Below are 15,017 nucleotides of genomic sequence, written 5' to 3' on the forward strand. Positions count from 1 at the left end.
GTGAAAATAGTAATTTTTTTTCAGAATTTTGTTTTTTTGGTCGAGTACAAGTGACTATTGTTGTGATAAAATAAACACTTAAATGTATCTCTGGTATTTAATTATGATAAGTGGTTAAAATCTGCAATCTGAAAAATATCATAGATCATTCATTGTAGCATAATGATATTACTGTACAGGATCTATTTAATTTGAGACTTGCACCACTGATTTCTTTTCCCCATTTTGACTTTTTTTCCATCCTCTGTTGGAGGCCTCCAATATCTCACCTGAGTGGCTCCTCTTCATGTTTGGGCCTAGACAGTAAAGCCTACATTCCTGATCAGTATTAATTTTAATGTTGACCCATGGTTGCCACTAGCATTAAGATAACACTGATTCAAAAACCAAGGCTTGAATGTTGGCAAACTATTCCATCATAGAGGGCATCACAGTGGAATTTGAAACTGTTCTCACTAGACATACAGAGGAATATAATTTCTAGCTGGAGTAATTTAGATAGCTATCTGGAACAGGAACCATGGATGATTTTCTCCTTTGATAGTCTCCCAGTAACACTGAGGTGAATTGTAGCCCCCTTATTGAGATCAGCAAACTGAGCAGAGGAAGCGGTGCTATTTTTGCAATGTATCCACTTTGAAAGTAAACCCCATATTTGCAGAACAATTGCTGGTTTAAAAAAAAAGCTGTGTATCTTTTAAGAGTTCCCTTCCCCTTATGCTGCTAGCCTTTAATACCTCCTTTCAATGGGTAAAATTTACTTTGGATGGGACGTCTGCCCAAATCACAGAAAATTGAGGGCTGCATTGCAATGGCCTCAAGAACATCAACAGGCAATTGAAAGTGAAAAATAGCATGCATTGCAAGCAAGGACCCAGCACAATCTGTAAGTCATGATTCTTCTGGTTTTCACTTGCCTGTTTATCACCACTGGGATTGTTCCCATACATCAGAAGATATACCCTGTAATTTCAAAATTGGGTGCAAATAAGGAATTCAGGTAGAAATATTTCACGTAAGGTATTGGACATATGGAATAAATGGAAGGCCATCAAGACAAGTAATATGAGTTCAAGACGGGAAAGATGGATTGAGGGATTATAATGAGAAAATGTGGCTAAGATCAACTAAGAAGTGGCGGTCCTGTTCGTAAAATTTCTTCCTACATAAGAAGCAGTTTCATAAAACTTGCACAGGTAGGGAGGAGTTAAACCCATTTGATTGTAGTGGTTGTGGCTAATCAGTTTACCCTTTATCTATTCTTTTTCTGACATAATTAATTTATTCAAAGGTATAATTTAATAATCTGCATATTAATATTCTAAAATGAATTACACTCTGCCAAACTTCTTACCTAATTAAAATATTTAAGGAATCAGAATCAAATTTTAAAAATCACGTAATCTTAAAGGACAATAAAATTTATTTAGATGGTATTGCATTAAACTTGGCTCATTTTATATTTGGTCAAGCTCTTGAGAAGTTACATTAGTGTTTTTCACGAGCACTCCAGTGACTTATGGTTACGTAAAATACGTTTATAAGCACTGTTAGCTGAGGTCAGTGAAGGTCCACTGCATTCAAATTATTTATAGACCTTTGCCATTGTTCTAAGTCAGCTGATGATTAACTACTATTTTTGCATTACGTGGCCAAAGAACAAAATGTGCTGTACCTTATGTGGGATTTTAACCTTCCCTTCTTCGACTGGTATGTTACTTTTGCATGGTCTGTTCAGATAGTTATATAGACAATCTGCTAAATTTACAGCAAATACAATATATATACAATAATCGTTTGTTAGCAAGGATTGGGTACCTGTTTGGAAGAATCAAGCAACTTTTCCCACATTTTTTTAACATGCAGCTCAGTATATTATTACTACTTAATCAGTTGTAAGTGAAAACTGTGGAGAAATGCAATTGTTTGTGAGCTTTTTTTTCATGTCAAAATTATAGTTGTAATAAGTAGCAGTCATGCTTGGATTCTCAGACTCAGAAGGCAGAATGTTGTTTGTATTGTATTGTTGTTAGCACCATCACGTGTGCCACAAATGTAATTAATAGTGCACAAAGGGAGCTTAACTCCCTCTGTCCCCATTATTAGCAGTACAAGATATAAGGCTCAATTTACCTACCATTTTGGTCACCAATGTGTTTTGAGTTGATACTTAACATTCACAACCGGTTACTGTTAGCTTCTTCACCTATCTGGCTTTGCACCAATTCTTTTTTAACTTGGCTCACAGCAGAAAAAAAATTGGTTGGATAAGTGGCAAGGCTTCCAGGCAAATTATTAACTTGTAATTCTGATGCTAGAAAATTGTAGATCATTTTTTTAAAAGTCACATAAACTTAAAAATAATGTGTTATACTCAATGTACTCGATCTCTCCTCATAGGACAACGATCTCATTCCAGAAATCAATCTAGTGAATCTTTGTTGCACTGCCTCCAAGGCAAGTATATCCTTAGATAAGGAGACCAAAACAGTACAAAGTACACCAGCTGTGGTCTGACCAAAGCCCTGTACAATTGCAGCAAGACTTCCTTACTCTTGTACTCCAATCCTCTTGCAATAAAGGACAACATACCATTTGCCATCCTTATTGCTTGCTGTGCCTGCATGCTAACCTTCTGTGTTTTGTGTACAAGGACACCTAAATCCTTCTGAACACCAACATTTAATAGTTTCTCACCATTTAAAAAATAATCTATTTTTCTATTCTTCCTACCAAAGTGAATAACCTCACATTTCCCCACATTATACTCCATCTGCAACCTTCTTGCCTACTCACTTAACCTGTCTATATCCCTTTGCAGACTCTGTGGGCTCTATTTTCGCACCTGTGATCGGGTGCGTTCGTGGTGGGGGGGCTGCGAAAATCCGGGATTCCCGGGGCAGGTCCGGAACCCGGCTCCAACCCACCCCATTTCCGGGTTCCCCAGTGACTCGCTGACATGCACGCGCAGCCCCTGCATGTGGGACTCCCGCCGGCAATTAAAGCCGGCGGGGTGCCACTTAAAGTACTTGAACAGGTACTTCAGGTTGTTTACAGACCTGATTGACCTGATATTTTAGGAGGGATCGGATTTTGTAATTAACTGAGACTGTTTCCCGTACTGGGGGAAACACTCCCAGTTGAAATGGACGTGTTGCAGCCACCAGCCTGTGGCATCAGCAAAGGTCAATTTGACAGGTCGGGGGGAGACCCTCACTCATTGCAGGAGGCCACTCTGTCACTTTGGACAAAGTTTGGCCTCCACCATCCTCCTTCTAACAATCAAATGCGTAAACTTGCACACTTACCCCGGTGTCCAGACACATTTACCTACCTTGCGGACCCCCTCAAATGTACATCTTCCGGATGGGGGCCGCCGTAGCTGCAGTCATGACCTCGGAGGGTGAACTGCATCGCCGGCCACGCCGTCCACCTCTAACACGTGGAGCTCTACAACACAGTGCTGTGACACATCCACCTGCACAGCAGGAGGGAGGGCAACGGCAGAGAGAGATGCGTCGCAGAGGGCACTACCCTCGGCACAGGGTCTACAGACCGAGGCTCAGCTTCTGTGGACGTCTGCAGCCTCCTTCATGCCGAGCTGCTCCCGGCTGGCCCGAGCACTATCTTCTTACCTGTCGCTGTCAAAGTCACCACTGCCCTCAACAACTTCTCCGCATCCTTCCAGGGTGCCACCGGGGACGTCGCCGACGTCTCTGTCGTCTGCACAAAAGAGCCCTGCAAATACATCTACATCTACACCCACTCTGCAGTGACACAATGGGTGGCATGAGTTGTGGGTCTTCATAGTGATCCTCAGGAAAGGGCATTATTGAACAAACCAGACAAGATTCGCAAAGACGTGGCAGTAGTGGTGACAATATAATATGTTATGTGAGTTGATCAGAAATTAAATATAGGTAAACACCATGACAAACCCTCAAACACCCTTCATGCTCACGACACGTTTGCCTTACGCTTCCTACTGCACATATGTGATGCATGCCCTGTGGCTGCAGCAGAGGTAGTGGCAGGTTGAGTGAGGCTGACCGTGAAAGAGATGCATGAGAGGGTGAGTATCCTGTAATTGCGTGTGGAGCACCCCGATTTCACCGGGCGCGTTACCCACGCACCCAGTCGACACCCCCCTGCTGAGAACCCGCTGCCCTGGTAATATCGAGCCCTGTGTCCTTCTCACAGCTTACTTTCCCACCTAGCTTTGTATCGTCAGTGAACTTGGATATATTACACTCATTGCCTTCATCTAAGTCATTAACATAGATTGTAATTAGCTGAGGCCCAAGCACTGATTCTTGTCGCACCCTACCAACCTGAAAATGACCCGATTATTCCTACTCTGTTTTCTGTCCATTAACCAATCCTCTATCCATGCTAATATTTACCCCCAACCACATGAGCCCTTATCTTGTGTAACAACCTTTCATGCGGCACCTTATCAAATGCCTTTTTAAAATCCAAATATACTGCTCCACTGGTTTCCCTGCTGGTTACATCCTCAAAAAACTCTAATAGACTTGTCAAACATGATTTCCCTTTCATAAAACTATGTTGACTCAGCCTAATCATATTATGATTTTCTAAGTGCCCTGTTACCACGTCCATAATAATGGATTCCATTTTCCCGACAACTGATGTCAGGCTAACTGGCCTGTAGTTCCCTGTTTTCTCTCTCCTTCCTTCCTTGAATCACGGTGTTATATTTGCTACCTTCCAATCCACTGGGTCTGTGCTAGAATCTAGGGAATTTTGGAAGATTACAACCAATGCATCCACTATCTCTGCAGCCTCCTCTTTTAGCACCCTAGGATGTAGGCCATCAGGTCCAGGGGATTTGTCAGCTTTTAGTCCTATTAATTTCTCCAGTACTTTTTCTTTACTGATATTAATTACTTTTAAGTTCCTCACTCTCATTATCCCCATGATTCCCCACTATTTCTGGTATGTTTTTGTGTCTTCCACTGTGAAGACAGATACAAAATATTTGTTTAACATCTCTGCCATTTCCTTATTCCCCATTTTAATTTCTCCTGTCTCAGCCTCTAAGGGATCCACATTTACTTTTGCTACTCTCTTCCTTTTTAGATACTCGTAGAAGCTCTTACAATCTTTTTTTTAATCTTTCTTGCTAGTTTACTTATATTCTATTTCCCCTTTCTTTACCAATTTTTTGGTCATCTTTTGCTGGTTTCTAAAAAATCTCCCAATCTTCAGGTTTACTACTATTCTAGGCAACATTATAAGCCTCTTTTAATCTAATAATATCCTTAACTTCTTTAGTTAGCCACGGCTGGATCGCTTTTCTCATGGAGTTTTTATTTCTCAATGGAATGTACATTCATTGAGAATTATGAAATATTTCTTTAAATGTTCGCCATTGCTTATCCACTGTCATATCTTTTAATCTAATTTCCCAATCAACCTTAGCCAGCTCACCCCTCTTACCTATGTAATTGGTTTTGTTTAAGTTTAAGACTCTAGTTTCGGACTTAAGTGCGTCACTCTCGAACTCAATTTGAAATTCTATCATATCATGATTACTCTTCCCCAGAGGATCCCTTACTATAAGATTACTATTTAACCCTATCTCATTACACAAGACAAGATCTAAAATAGCCTGTTTCCTGTTTGGTTCCATGCCATATTGTTCTAGGAAACTGTCTCGAATGCCTTCCATGAACTTGTCCTCCAAACTATTTTTGCTAATTTGATTTGCCCAATCAATATGAAGATTAAAGTCCCCCACAATTATTGCATTATCTTTGTTACAGCTTTTCTTATTTTTTTGATTAATACTCTGTCCAACAGCATAACTGCTGTTAGGGGGCCTATAAACTACTCCTACCAGTGTTTTCTGCCCCTTGTTATTTCTTATCTCCACCCATACTGATTCTACTTCCTGATCTTCTGAGCCAAGATCCTTTTTCACTACTGTCTTTATGTCAATCTTTATTACAAGGGCTATACCCCCTCCTTTTCCATTTTGTCTGTCTTTTTGAAGAGTCAAGTACCCTGGAATATTTCATTCCCAACCTTTGTCACCTTGCAACCACGTCTCAGTGATGGCTACTAGATCAAACCCATTCATCTCTATTTGTGCCATTAATTCATCTATCATTTGTTCCGAATGCTTTGTGCATTCAGATAAAGCACCTTTAATTTTAGCTTTTTACTATTTTTCCTTGATTTAACCTTATTCACTGATGCACTATTACCGTTAAATTGTCTGTCTCTTCCTGCCACACTCTGCTTATCTTTGCCCAAATCGCTACACTGCTCCACGGCCTTGACTTTTCTCTTTAGATTTATAAATTTACCCTTACCTGAACTCTCCTCTCCCCTGCCTTTTTAGGTTATTCCATTCACCAGGATGCTGGTTCCAGCCCCGTTTAAGTGGAGCCCATCCCAACGTAACAGCTCCCTCTTTTCACAGTATTGGTGTCAGTGCCCAATGTATTGAAACCCCTATCTCCCACACCACTCTTTGAGCCACGCATTTAACTCTCTGATCTGTTTGACCCTATGCCAATTTGCGCGTGGCTCAGGTAGTAATGCAGAGATTATTACCTTTTGAGGTTCTACTTATTAATTAGGACCCTCCCTCAGTAGAACCTCATTCCTAGTTCTACCTATGTCATTGGTTCCTATGTGGACCACGAAACCTGGATTCTCCCCCTCATGCTCCAAGTTCTTCTCCAGCCGCAAGGAGATGTCCTTAGCCCTGGCACCAGGCAGACAACACAGCCTTTGGGACTCTCTGCCGCGGCTGCAGAGAACAGTATCTATCCCCCTGACTATACTATCCCTTACCATTGCCACATTCCTTTTTATTCCCCCCACTTGAATGGCCTCCTGTACCACAGTCAAATTGCCCATCCTCCCTGCAGTTTTTGTTCTCATCCACACAGGTAGAAAGTATCTCATACCTGTTGGACAAGGTCAAATGCTGAGGCTCCTCCATCACTGCATCCTGGGTCCCCATACCTGCCTGACTCGCAGTCATATCCTCCTGTCCCTGATCACTGACCAAATCTAAACCACTACCTAACCTAATGGGTGTGACTGCCTCCTGGATCAAACTGTCCAGGTAATTCTTTCCCCCTCCTTGATGCATTGCAATGTCTGCAGCTCGGACTCCAGCTCAACAACTCTGAGTCAAAGTTCCTCGAGTCGCAGACACTTTCTGCAGATGTGGTTGCTCGGGATCTTGCTGGTCCCGACCAATTCCCACATGCTGCAGTTACGACACACCACCTGCCCTGCCATCCCTATCTAACCTTGTTTTATATCTTTAATTAATCAAAGTTTTTATGTAATTAATTGACTTGATTTATTTTTAGCTTTTATCTACTAGTTTCCTGCTCTTTTTAACTTTAGTTTTTAGGCTTTTTAACTAATACTAACAGACTAATCACTAAAAACAGCAACCATCACTAAAGACACTAACCACTACAACAATAACCACTAAAAACGCTTACCAATAAACCAAATACCTACACTGACTTACCCGCGACGCTCCTCTGCGATGTCACTTTTTGTCTTTTTCTTGATTTTTTTTTTTGATTTCACCTTCAGGTCTGCTCTCTCCGCGCCTTTTATTGATCCTTCGGGTCCGCTCTCTGCGCGCCTTTTATTGATCCTTCGGGTCTGCACTCTCCGATCCTTTTATTGATCCTTCAGATCTGCTCTTGCCGAACATTTTATCGATGGAAAGCGTGTGTATGCGCAGACTTCAGATGAGAGCAAAATCGGGCTCCACTTTAGCACCATCTATAGTTGAATATCCTGCTGACGCTCACTATTTAGGCTCACCAATGAATGATATCCATTGAGGTGAGATCCTGGAGACCTGTTGTCACTGTATTCCAGCATGAATTAATGCCTTCAGGAGAGGAAAGGAGAAAAGGGGTGATTTAAAAAAAAAGTAATGTGTTTGAATAGTTTCAAAGTTGCCGTCTTGATAATATATTTGACATGGTTGAGATCAGAACTACTATGTGCTGTTGGGCAGAATAGCCACCATTGTATTGTATGTTTCTGATTCAGCCTTGTAGAGCTTTTGATTTGCAATCCACTTTTACAACATGATAAAACTCCTTGAGATATAATTTCTTTCTCACCTGTATCTGATTTTTATGATAGTAATTCCACGAAGAGTAATAAAGGTGAGATTGCAGATCAAAGAAGGAAGAATTACCCTAGGCTGCTTTCATACACCTCTTTCCAAGTAGTACAGTAAAGGCTTAGGCGAACCTTAAGGCCAGGGATGGTGTAAGGTGTAAGAACAGGAAGTGGAGGATATTTTCAAAAGAAAAGCAGCCCTAAGGGTGAAGCATTATGTTGGTGCATGATGCCTAGTATCTAATTGAGTATCACATTACGTAGGCTAAGATCACATGTCATTACTTTGCTTTTTTTCTGGATGTTAGTTCAATATGTTCCTTAAAGATCACGCATCTTGCAGAAATGTCTTGGAAGATGAAAAATCCCAACTGGGTGTATCATAAAATGTGAATAGTTTAAAATATATAATATGTTTTTATATATATATATATATATATATATATATATATAAATAAATAAATAAATAAATAAATAAATAAATATGGAGAGTCAAGATCAGGTGAAGTGGAGTTAGTGGGCAGAGGATAATTGGACCAGGACATGCCGATGTAATTCCTTCCCTATTTTAAAGTCAAATATTTCTTATTTTTATGTAATACTTGGATTTCATATTATTTATATTCATAGTTAAATAAAAAAACTTAGTTTGAGAAGTAGAGTTGGTTGGAGCATAGGAATTCATAATAAAAAATGTTGACAAAAGCATAACAACTGGAAGTAAGGTTTTGTAGACAGGAAACGCGTGCACGACATAGGGGGGAGTTTTAACCTTCACCAGAAATGGACACATAGTGGCCAGAATGGCTGTCCACCCAAAGTTGGGGTTGGGAGGCTCGAACCATTTTTACGTTAGGTCCTCGTTTGCTTGTAGCCAGTGATCTGGGGGTGCCAAATGGGTTCTGTGCTGCAGTTTGCCGGTTGTGGCAAGCCAGCTCTGGAGCGGGGTGAAGCCGAACCCAGTGGGGGACAAACGTGGGCCAACAGCATTGCCGAAACATTTTGATGGAGTTATAAGAACACAAGAAATAGGAGTAGGCCATATGGTCCCTTGAGCCTGCTCCGCAATTCAATAAGATCATGGCTGATCTTCGACCTCAACTCCACTTTCTCGCCCGATCCCGCGATTACTTAGAGTCCAAAAATCTGTCGATCTCAATCTTGAATGTATTGAACAACTCAGCATCCACAGCCCTCTGGGGTAGAGAATTCCAAAGATTCACAATCCTCTGAGTGAAGAAATTCCTCCTCATCTCAGACCTAAATGTCCGACCCCTTAACCTGAGACTATGTCCCCTAGTTCCAGATTCTCCAGCCAGGGGAAACAGCCTCTTAGCATTTACCCTGTCAAGCCCTCTAAGAATTTTATACATTTCAATGAGATCACCTCTCATTCTTCTAAACTCCAGAGAGTATAGGCTTGTTCTATTCAATCTCTCCTCTTGGGCAACCTTCTCATGCCAGCAATCAATCTAGTGAACCTTTGTTGGACCACCTCTAAGGCAAGTATATTCTTCCTTGGGTAAGGAGACCAAAACTGTACAAAGTATTCCAGGTGTGGTCTGACCAAAGCCCTGTACAATTGTAGCAAGATTTCCTTACTCTTGTACTCCAACCCCCTTGCAATAGCTCTTAATTGCTTGCTGTACCTGCAAGTTAACTTTCTATGTTTCGTGTACAAGGACACCCAAATTCCTCTCAACATCAACATTTAATAGTTTCTCACCATTTAAAAAATATTCTGTTTTTCTATTTTTCCTATCAAATTGAATAACCTCACATTTCCCACATTATACTCCATCTGCTACCTTCTTGACTACTCACTTAACCTGTCTATATCCCTTTGCAGACTCTTTGTGTCCTCCTCACAGCTTACTTTCCCACCTAACTTTGTATCATCAGCAAACTTGGATATATTACACTTGGTCCCTTCATCTAAGTCATTAATATAGGCCCCAGCACTGATCCTAGCGGCACCACTTACTTACTTGTCTATATCCCTTTGCAGACTCTGGGCTCGATTTTTAAAACGGAACTGCGGGTGCATTGGGGGCAGGGAGGGGGGGAAATCGGGATTTCCATGTGCGGGCAGAAATCCCGGCTCCGACACGCCTAAGAGCGTGCACGACCAAAAGTCATCTGGGTGCATGCGCTGCTCCCGAATCCTGCCAGCAATTAACGTCGGCAGGACGATATTTAAACAAGTACTTGAAATGTACATGAATCTAATTAAGAGCGAAAGCAAGCGACTTCAACTCTACCTCAGCGTGTTTCCTGTGCTGTGTGAAATACGCCATGGTGAACGAGGCGTGTTTCAGCCTGCAGCCATTTGGACATTTAAATGCCTGTTTGACAGATGGGGATAAAAGGTGAGTTATTGCAGCAGGGCACTCCGTTCTCTCAGACAGACTTTTGGCTGGGAGATCTTTGTGTTTAGACTGAAAATTCTTGGTTTCCACTCAATTGTTCTGTTTACGTGTATTTACCAACTTTTCAGACCCCCTCAAACTGACACCATCAGGATGGTGGTGGGGGGGGGGGTGCACGGGGCACGATGGCTGCATTCACCAGTACATCCGAGGGTGAGCAACATCACATCCTTGCCAGGCACGGTGTGCACTTCCGCCACTTGGAGATCCACAACACAGTGCTGCGTCACAGGCACCTGCACAAGAACAACAGAGGGGAACAACAGAGGGGAACAACAGAGGGGAACAACAGAGGGGAACAACAGAGGGGAACAACAGAGGGGAACAACAGAGGGGAACAACAGAGGGGAACAACGTCGCAGGAGGCACTGCCCTCGTCAGAGGGTCTGCAGATCAAGGATGAGCTTCCTGGACCTCTCTGAGGTGCACTACATATGGAGGCTGAGAGTGAATCGCCAGGTTGTCGTAGATATCTGCAGCCTCCTTCATGCCGAGCTACTCCCGGCTGGGCCTGGCGGCAACTTATTACCAGTCACAGTTAAAGTGACCACTGCCCTCAACTTCTTCACCTCCAGATCATGCCAGGGTGCCACCGGGGACATTGCCGAGGTCTCTCAGTTGTCTGCACACAAGTGCATAAGGCAGATCACCGACTGCTTCTTTTGCAGGGCCTCGCAATACGTCAACTTCGCCATGGACGACCTCAGCCAGAAGGAGAGGGCAGTGGAATTCAATTCTGTGGCTGGCTTCCCACATGGGCAGGGTGCAATCGATTGCACGCATTTAGCAATCAGAGCACCTCCACACAAACCAGGACTGTTCATCAACGGAAAGGGGTATCACTCCATCAATGCTCGGCTCGTTTGTGACCACCGCAAAAGATTTCTTCACGTGTGCGCCAGATTCCCTGGCAGCTGCCACGATTCGTTCATTTGGAGGGAATCCAATATCCCAGGCCTCTTTCATGTACCGAACACCCTTAAGGGCTGGCTGCTCGGGGACAAGGGATACCCCCTGCACACATGGCTCATGACACCTCTGAGGAACCCCATCAGCGAGCAACAGTGTCGGTACAACGACAGCCACGTCTATTTACCAAAAAAATTTATTTTAAGTTTGGGCAGTTTCAATTCAATTCCCAGTGGATGTGAGCCTATAGCATAAAATGACCAAAGTTTGGCACCAAGCCAATAACTTCACTCATGGCCCAATGATATTGCAACAATTGGTGCAGTACCTGGAACATTTGTACAAGTGAGTAATCATTGCCCTAGTTTCTGCTCACACCACTATAGAGTGAAGGAAAGCTATGTCCTAGTTACTTTCAATACAGTGTACAAACATTTAAGCATGCATGAACTTTCTGCTTTCTTGTAAAAATGCAAATAAAATCAGAGAGAAATTATTTTGAATATCAGGTTTGCATGATTGAATCAAATAACATTTTACCTAGCATGCTGGGCTTGATGTTATCCAGTGACCTGTGCTGTAGGGTGCTTGTAGGATGAGCTCAGAATTGGGCAGAGTTGTGATGTTCTCCACAGTTAAATAACCTCACTGTCAAGGATTGCATATGAAAAATGGCTGCTTTGGTGATGTATCAGAGGGCTGCCGACACTTGCGTTGGGTGAAAAAACATTTATGAAATGGATTTAAATTACTCTGCATCACAACAGCGTAATTAAATGAGCCTTACATGACGAAACTCCATTTATGTCGCCTAGGCGTAATAGAACAAATGATTTCAAAAAAAGTTTTTTCAATTCAATTCCCCCCTAAAAAAATGCTTTATTTCAACCTTAAATGAAATTGGCTGTGGTAATGAGATGTAATTATGCCTTGTAGAAACACTAGAGTTTGATTGCATGGAAACCTCTCTCCTGCACATATTGGGACAGAAATTGCTGGGAAGTCGCACCATTAGAATGATGGTCTAACATCGCCCACCATTATTCATAAAAAATCCAGCAATTTGCAGAGTAAAAGAGATCCTCCGTAAATTGCTGGACGATTTGCATTGCTCCGGTGTTAGACTCGCCAAAACCGATAAAAATTCGTTCTCGCCATAAACTTAATGGCGAGCGTGAAATTGCTGGATTTACGACATTATTACGAATTATTCCTGCCGCAGCCATTTAGGGCTGGTAATTAATGTCGTAGTGGACCTAGGTAATGACGTGATTTATGGTTCTCACGTCACACTCAAAATTGGTGGCCCATAAAATGATCAATGAAGCTGTGGAGTCTCATTCCAGAAGGTAGTGAATTGCCCTAAAGGTTTTTTTCTTTTCATCTGTCTTGGCTTCTTTATGTGCCAGTCCTGCTATCCACACTCCTGTTAGTGTCGGAAGGCAATAATTTTCAGGGCGGAAAGCTGTTTTGACACTCAGAAAAGGGGTCACTCATTCAAAAATTAGATAATTTTCTGAAAGAAATCTATCATTTTGGGACATAATATGTGGTAAGTGTAGTTCACTTGGGAGGAAAAAGGTGACCTTGGACCTCTTGTTCCCAAAGCTTGCCACCGCTGGGAGTTTCCTCGTGTCATTTCTGGGTCTGTTGTAGACTAATTGATAGAGATTGATAGTTATGATTAGTCGATAACTCCAATTATCATTGTATCATGCAACTACCAGGATAGTAGAAGGCGAACTAGATAGACCGTGGTCTTTTTTCTATGAAAGTAGTGCATGGCATACCCACTGGTTGTTCCACTGTTCCTGATCATTATGGACAGGGCCACTTATTTTTTTATGGCTCAAGAATGTTTCTACATTTCGCACACCCACCCTGCCATTCACTTGTTAACTTTTCAAGGATCAATACAGCAATTTCCAAACACAACTGGATTCTTCTGTTTATTCTTTTTAATTTTTTTCTTTTCCTTTTCTATTTTCTCTCTCTTAATCCACTCTCTCTTTCCCTTTCTGTCTCTATATATCTCATTCACCCTATTTTCTTCTCTGTTATTCACTGATTCTTCCTCTATCCTTTTCTTTCATTGGTCAGGGAGATAAGCCTGATCATCATGTCAGGGACATGATGATCATGAGGTCCCAGATGTGACATTGACCAATTTGTGGCACAAATATAGTGCAATGTCAATGGTGAGCTTAAAAGTCCAATTAATGTCATTTGCCGCCAAATCTGCCATTGCAGCAATTTCTGGCCCATTGTTTTATTCAGCAGAGTGAAATATTTATCTCGCAAGAACTACAACTCCCAAAGTTCACTACCATGCCATGTACATGCAGTCATTCAGAACTATCATAATTAATCTAAAACTGTTATAGTTGATTTATTTTATACACGAATAGTTGTATCAAAATTCAAACTGTTCAAGTTGACTCAATTTTCTGCAATGAAAATGATTAGAGGGTCTGAATGGAAACTTCATCATTTGTAAAAGTGAAATCATTTCCAGTGGGAGGTAGCAAGTGAAACACTGAGGATAATGGGCAGGATTACATCTGTACAGAACAATTGATTACTTAAGGAAGCTTATGCTGATTAGAATTTTAAAACTGCTCAACCTTTATCGAAGGAAAATCTTTCTTGTAATTTTAAAGGGAGGAAAATAGCTGCTGTTTAATGTTACTAAGTCCATTGCTACAGACCAAAGTAGTATAAATCTGTATGTTATTTAGGGCAGCTTTTGAGCCTAGAAATTACTGTTGGTGATATTAGGAGACAAATGCTTAACACATTTATATTACATTTCTCTATTGTTTAAATACAGCTGTGCATCAATGCATCATATATAGCTGCTTTTACAAAAGAGTCATATTTAAAATCTTGTTGCCCCAAAATTCCTGGGGCTGGAGAGGGCAGAAAGCCTGATATCTACCTATGAGGATGGAAACTAGTTACTCTGGGATTCCATTCCTTAATTCCAGTAAGAGGGCCATGTGTGGATCTTCCACCCATCCCACATCAAGGGGGCATATGGGGGAGAGTTTCTGGGCTTTCCCAGGAAATTCCATCCTTTATGCCCTTGAAAGGCCTCAGCAGAAGTCTTGTCAGCTTTCAGCTGGCATGATTCTCTTTTTAATACCTTCTGAAAGGCCCCAAACCTTTACTAGACTAAGGTAATCAATCCGGGAGGCGATCAGTTACCTTGTGTGGAGGTCAAATGGCTCTTTTTTTGAGCCAAAGATGGAAGAAAGGCGATTTTTCTTTTTTCTTTGGTCCCATCAGGCCGAGTCCAACCTCCGGTGGAATGGCTTTCAATGGCAATCAGGACAGACTCGTCACTGGTAGCCCACCGTGGACATGCAAATGACCCTGTCCCCAGGATTTGGGATAGGGTTTCCAGCCTGGGGCTAGAGCGGCAGGGGTTTCTGCTTGAGCACATTTGTACTGGTGGTGTGGACCGAAAGGAATTTCGGGGCCTGTGTTTTAACTTTCCTTATTTTCTCGAGTAATGTCAGGTCATAGTGACCTTGCTAA

The 15,017-nt window shown here is 41.9% G+C and overlaps 1 protein-coding gene across 4 annotated transcripts in view; it reads left to right on the forward strand.

The window, feature by feature from the left end:
* Positions 1 to 15,017, forward strand: part of eva1c (eva-1 homolog C (C. elegans)) — a 101,456-nt gene that overhangs the window by 14,757 nt on the left and 71,682 nt on the right. Inside the window, exon 1 of one of the 4 annotated variants that reach the window (XM_067993177.1) lies at positions 1,654 to 1,710. The exons of the other annotated variants lie outside the window; for them this stretch is intronic. Within the exon in view, the coding sequence (XP_067849278.1) occupies positions 1,665 to 1,710 (46 nt within the window). The 5' untranslated portion in view covers positions 1,654 to 1,664. Of the gene's footprint in view, positions 1 to 1,653; positions 1,711 to 15,017 lie in introns of those variants that run through there. 4 annotated transcript variants of the gene reach the window in all.

This window comes from Heptranchias perlo, chromosome 11, assembly GCF_035084215.1.
Source record: "Heptranchias perlo isolate sHepPer1 chromosome 11, sHepPer1.hap1, whole genome shotgun sequence".
Lineage (NCBI taxonomy): Eukaryota > Metazoa > Chordata > Chondrichthyes > Hexanchiformes > Hexanchidae > Heptranchias > Heptranchias perlo.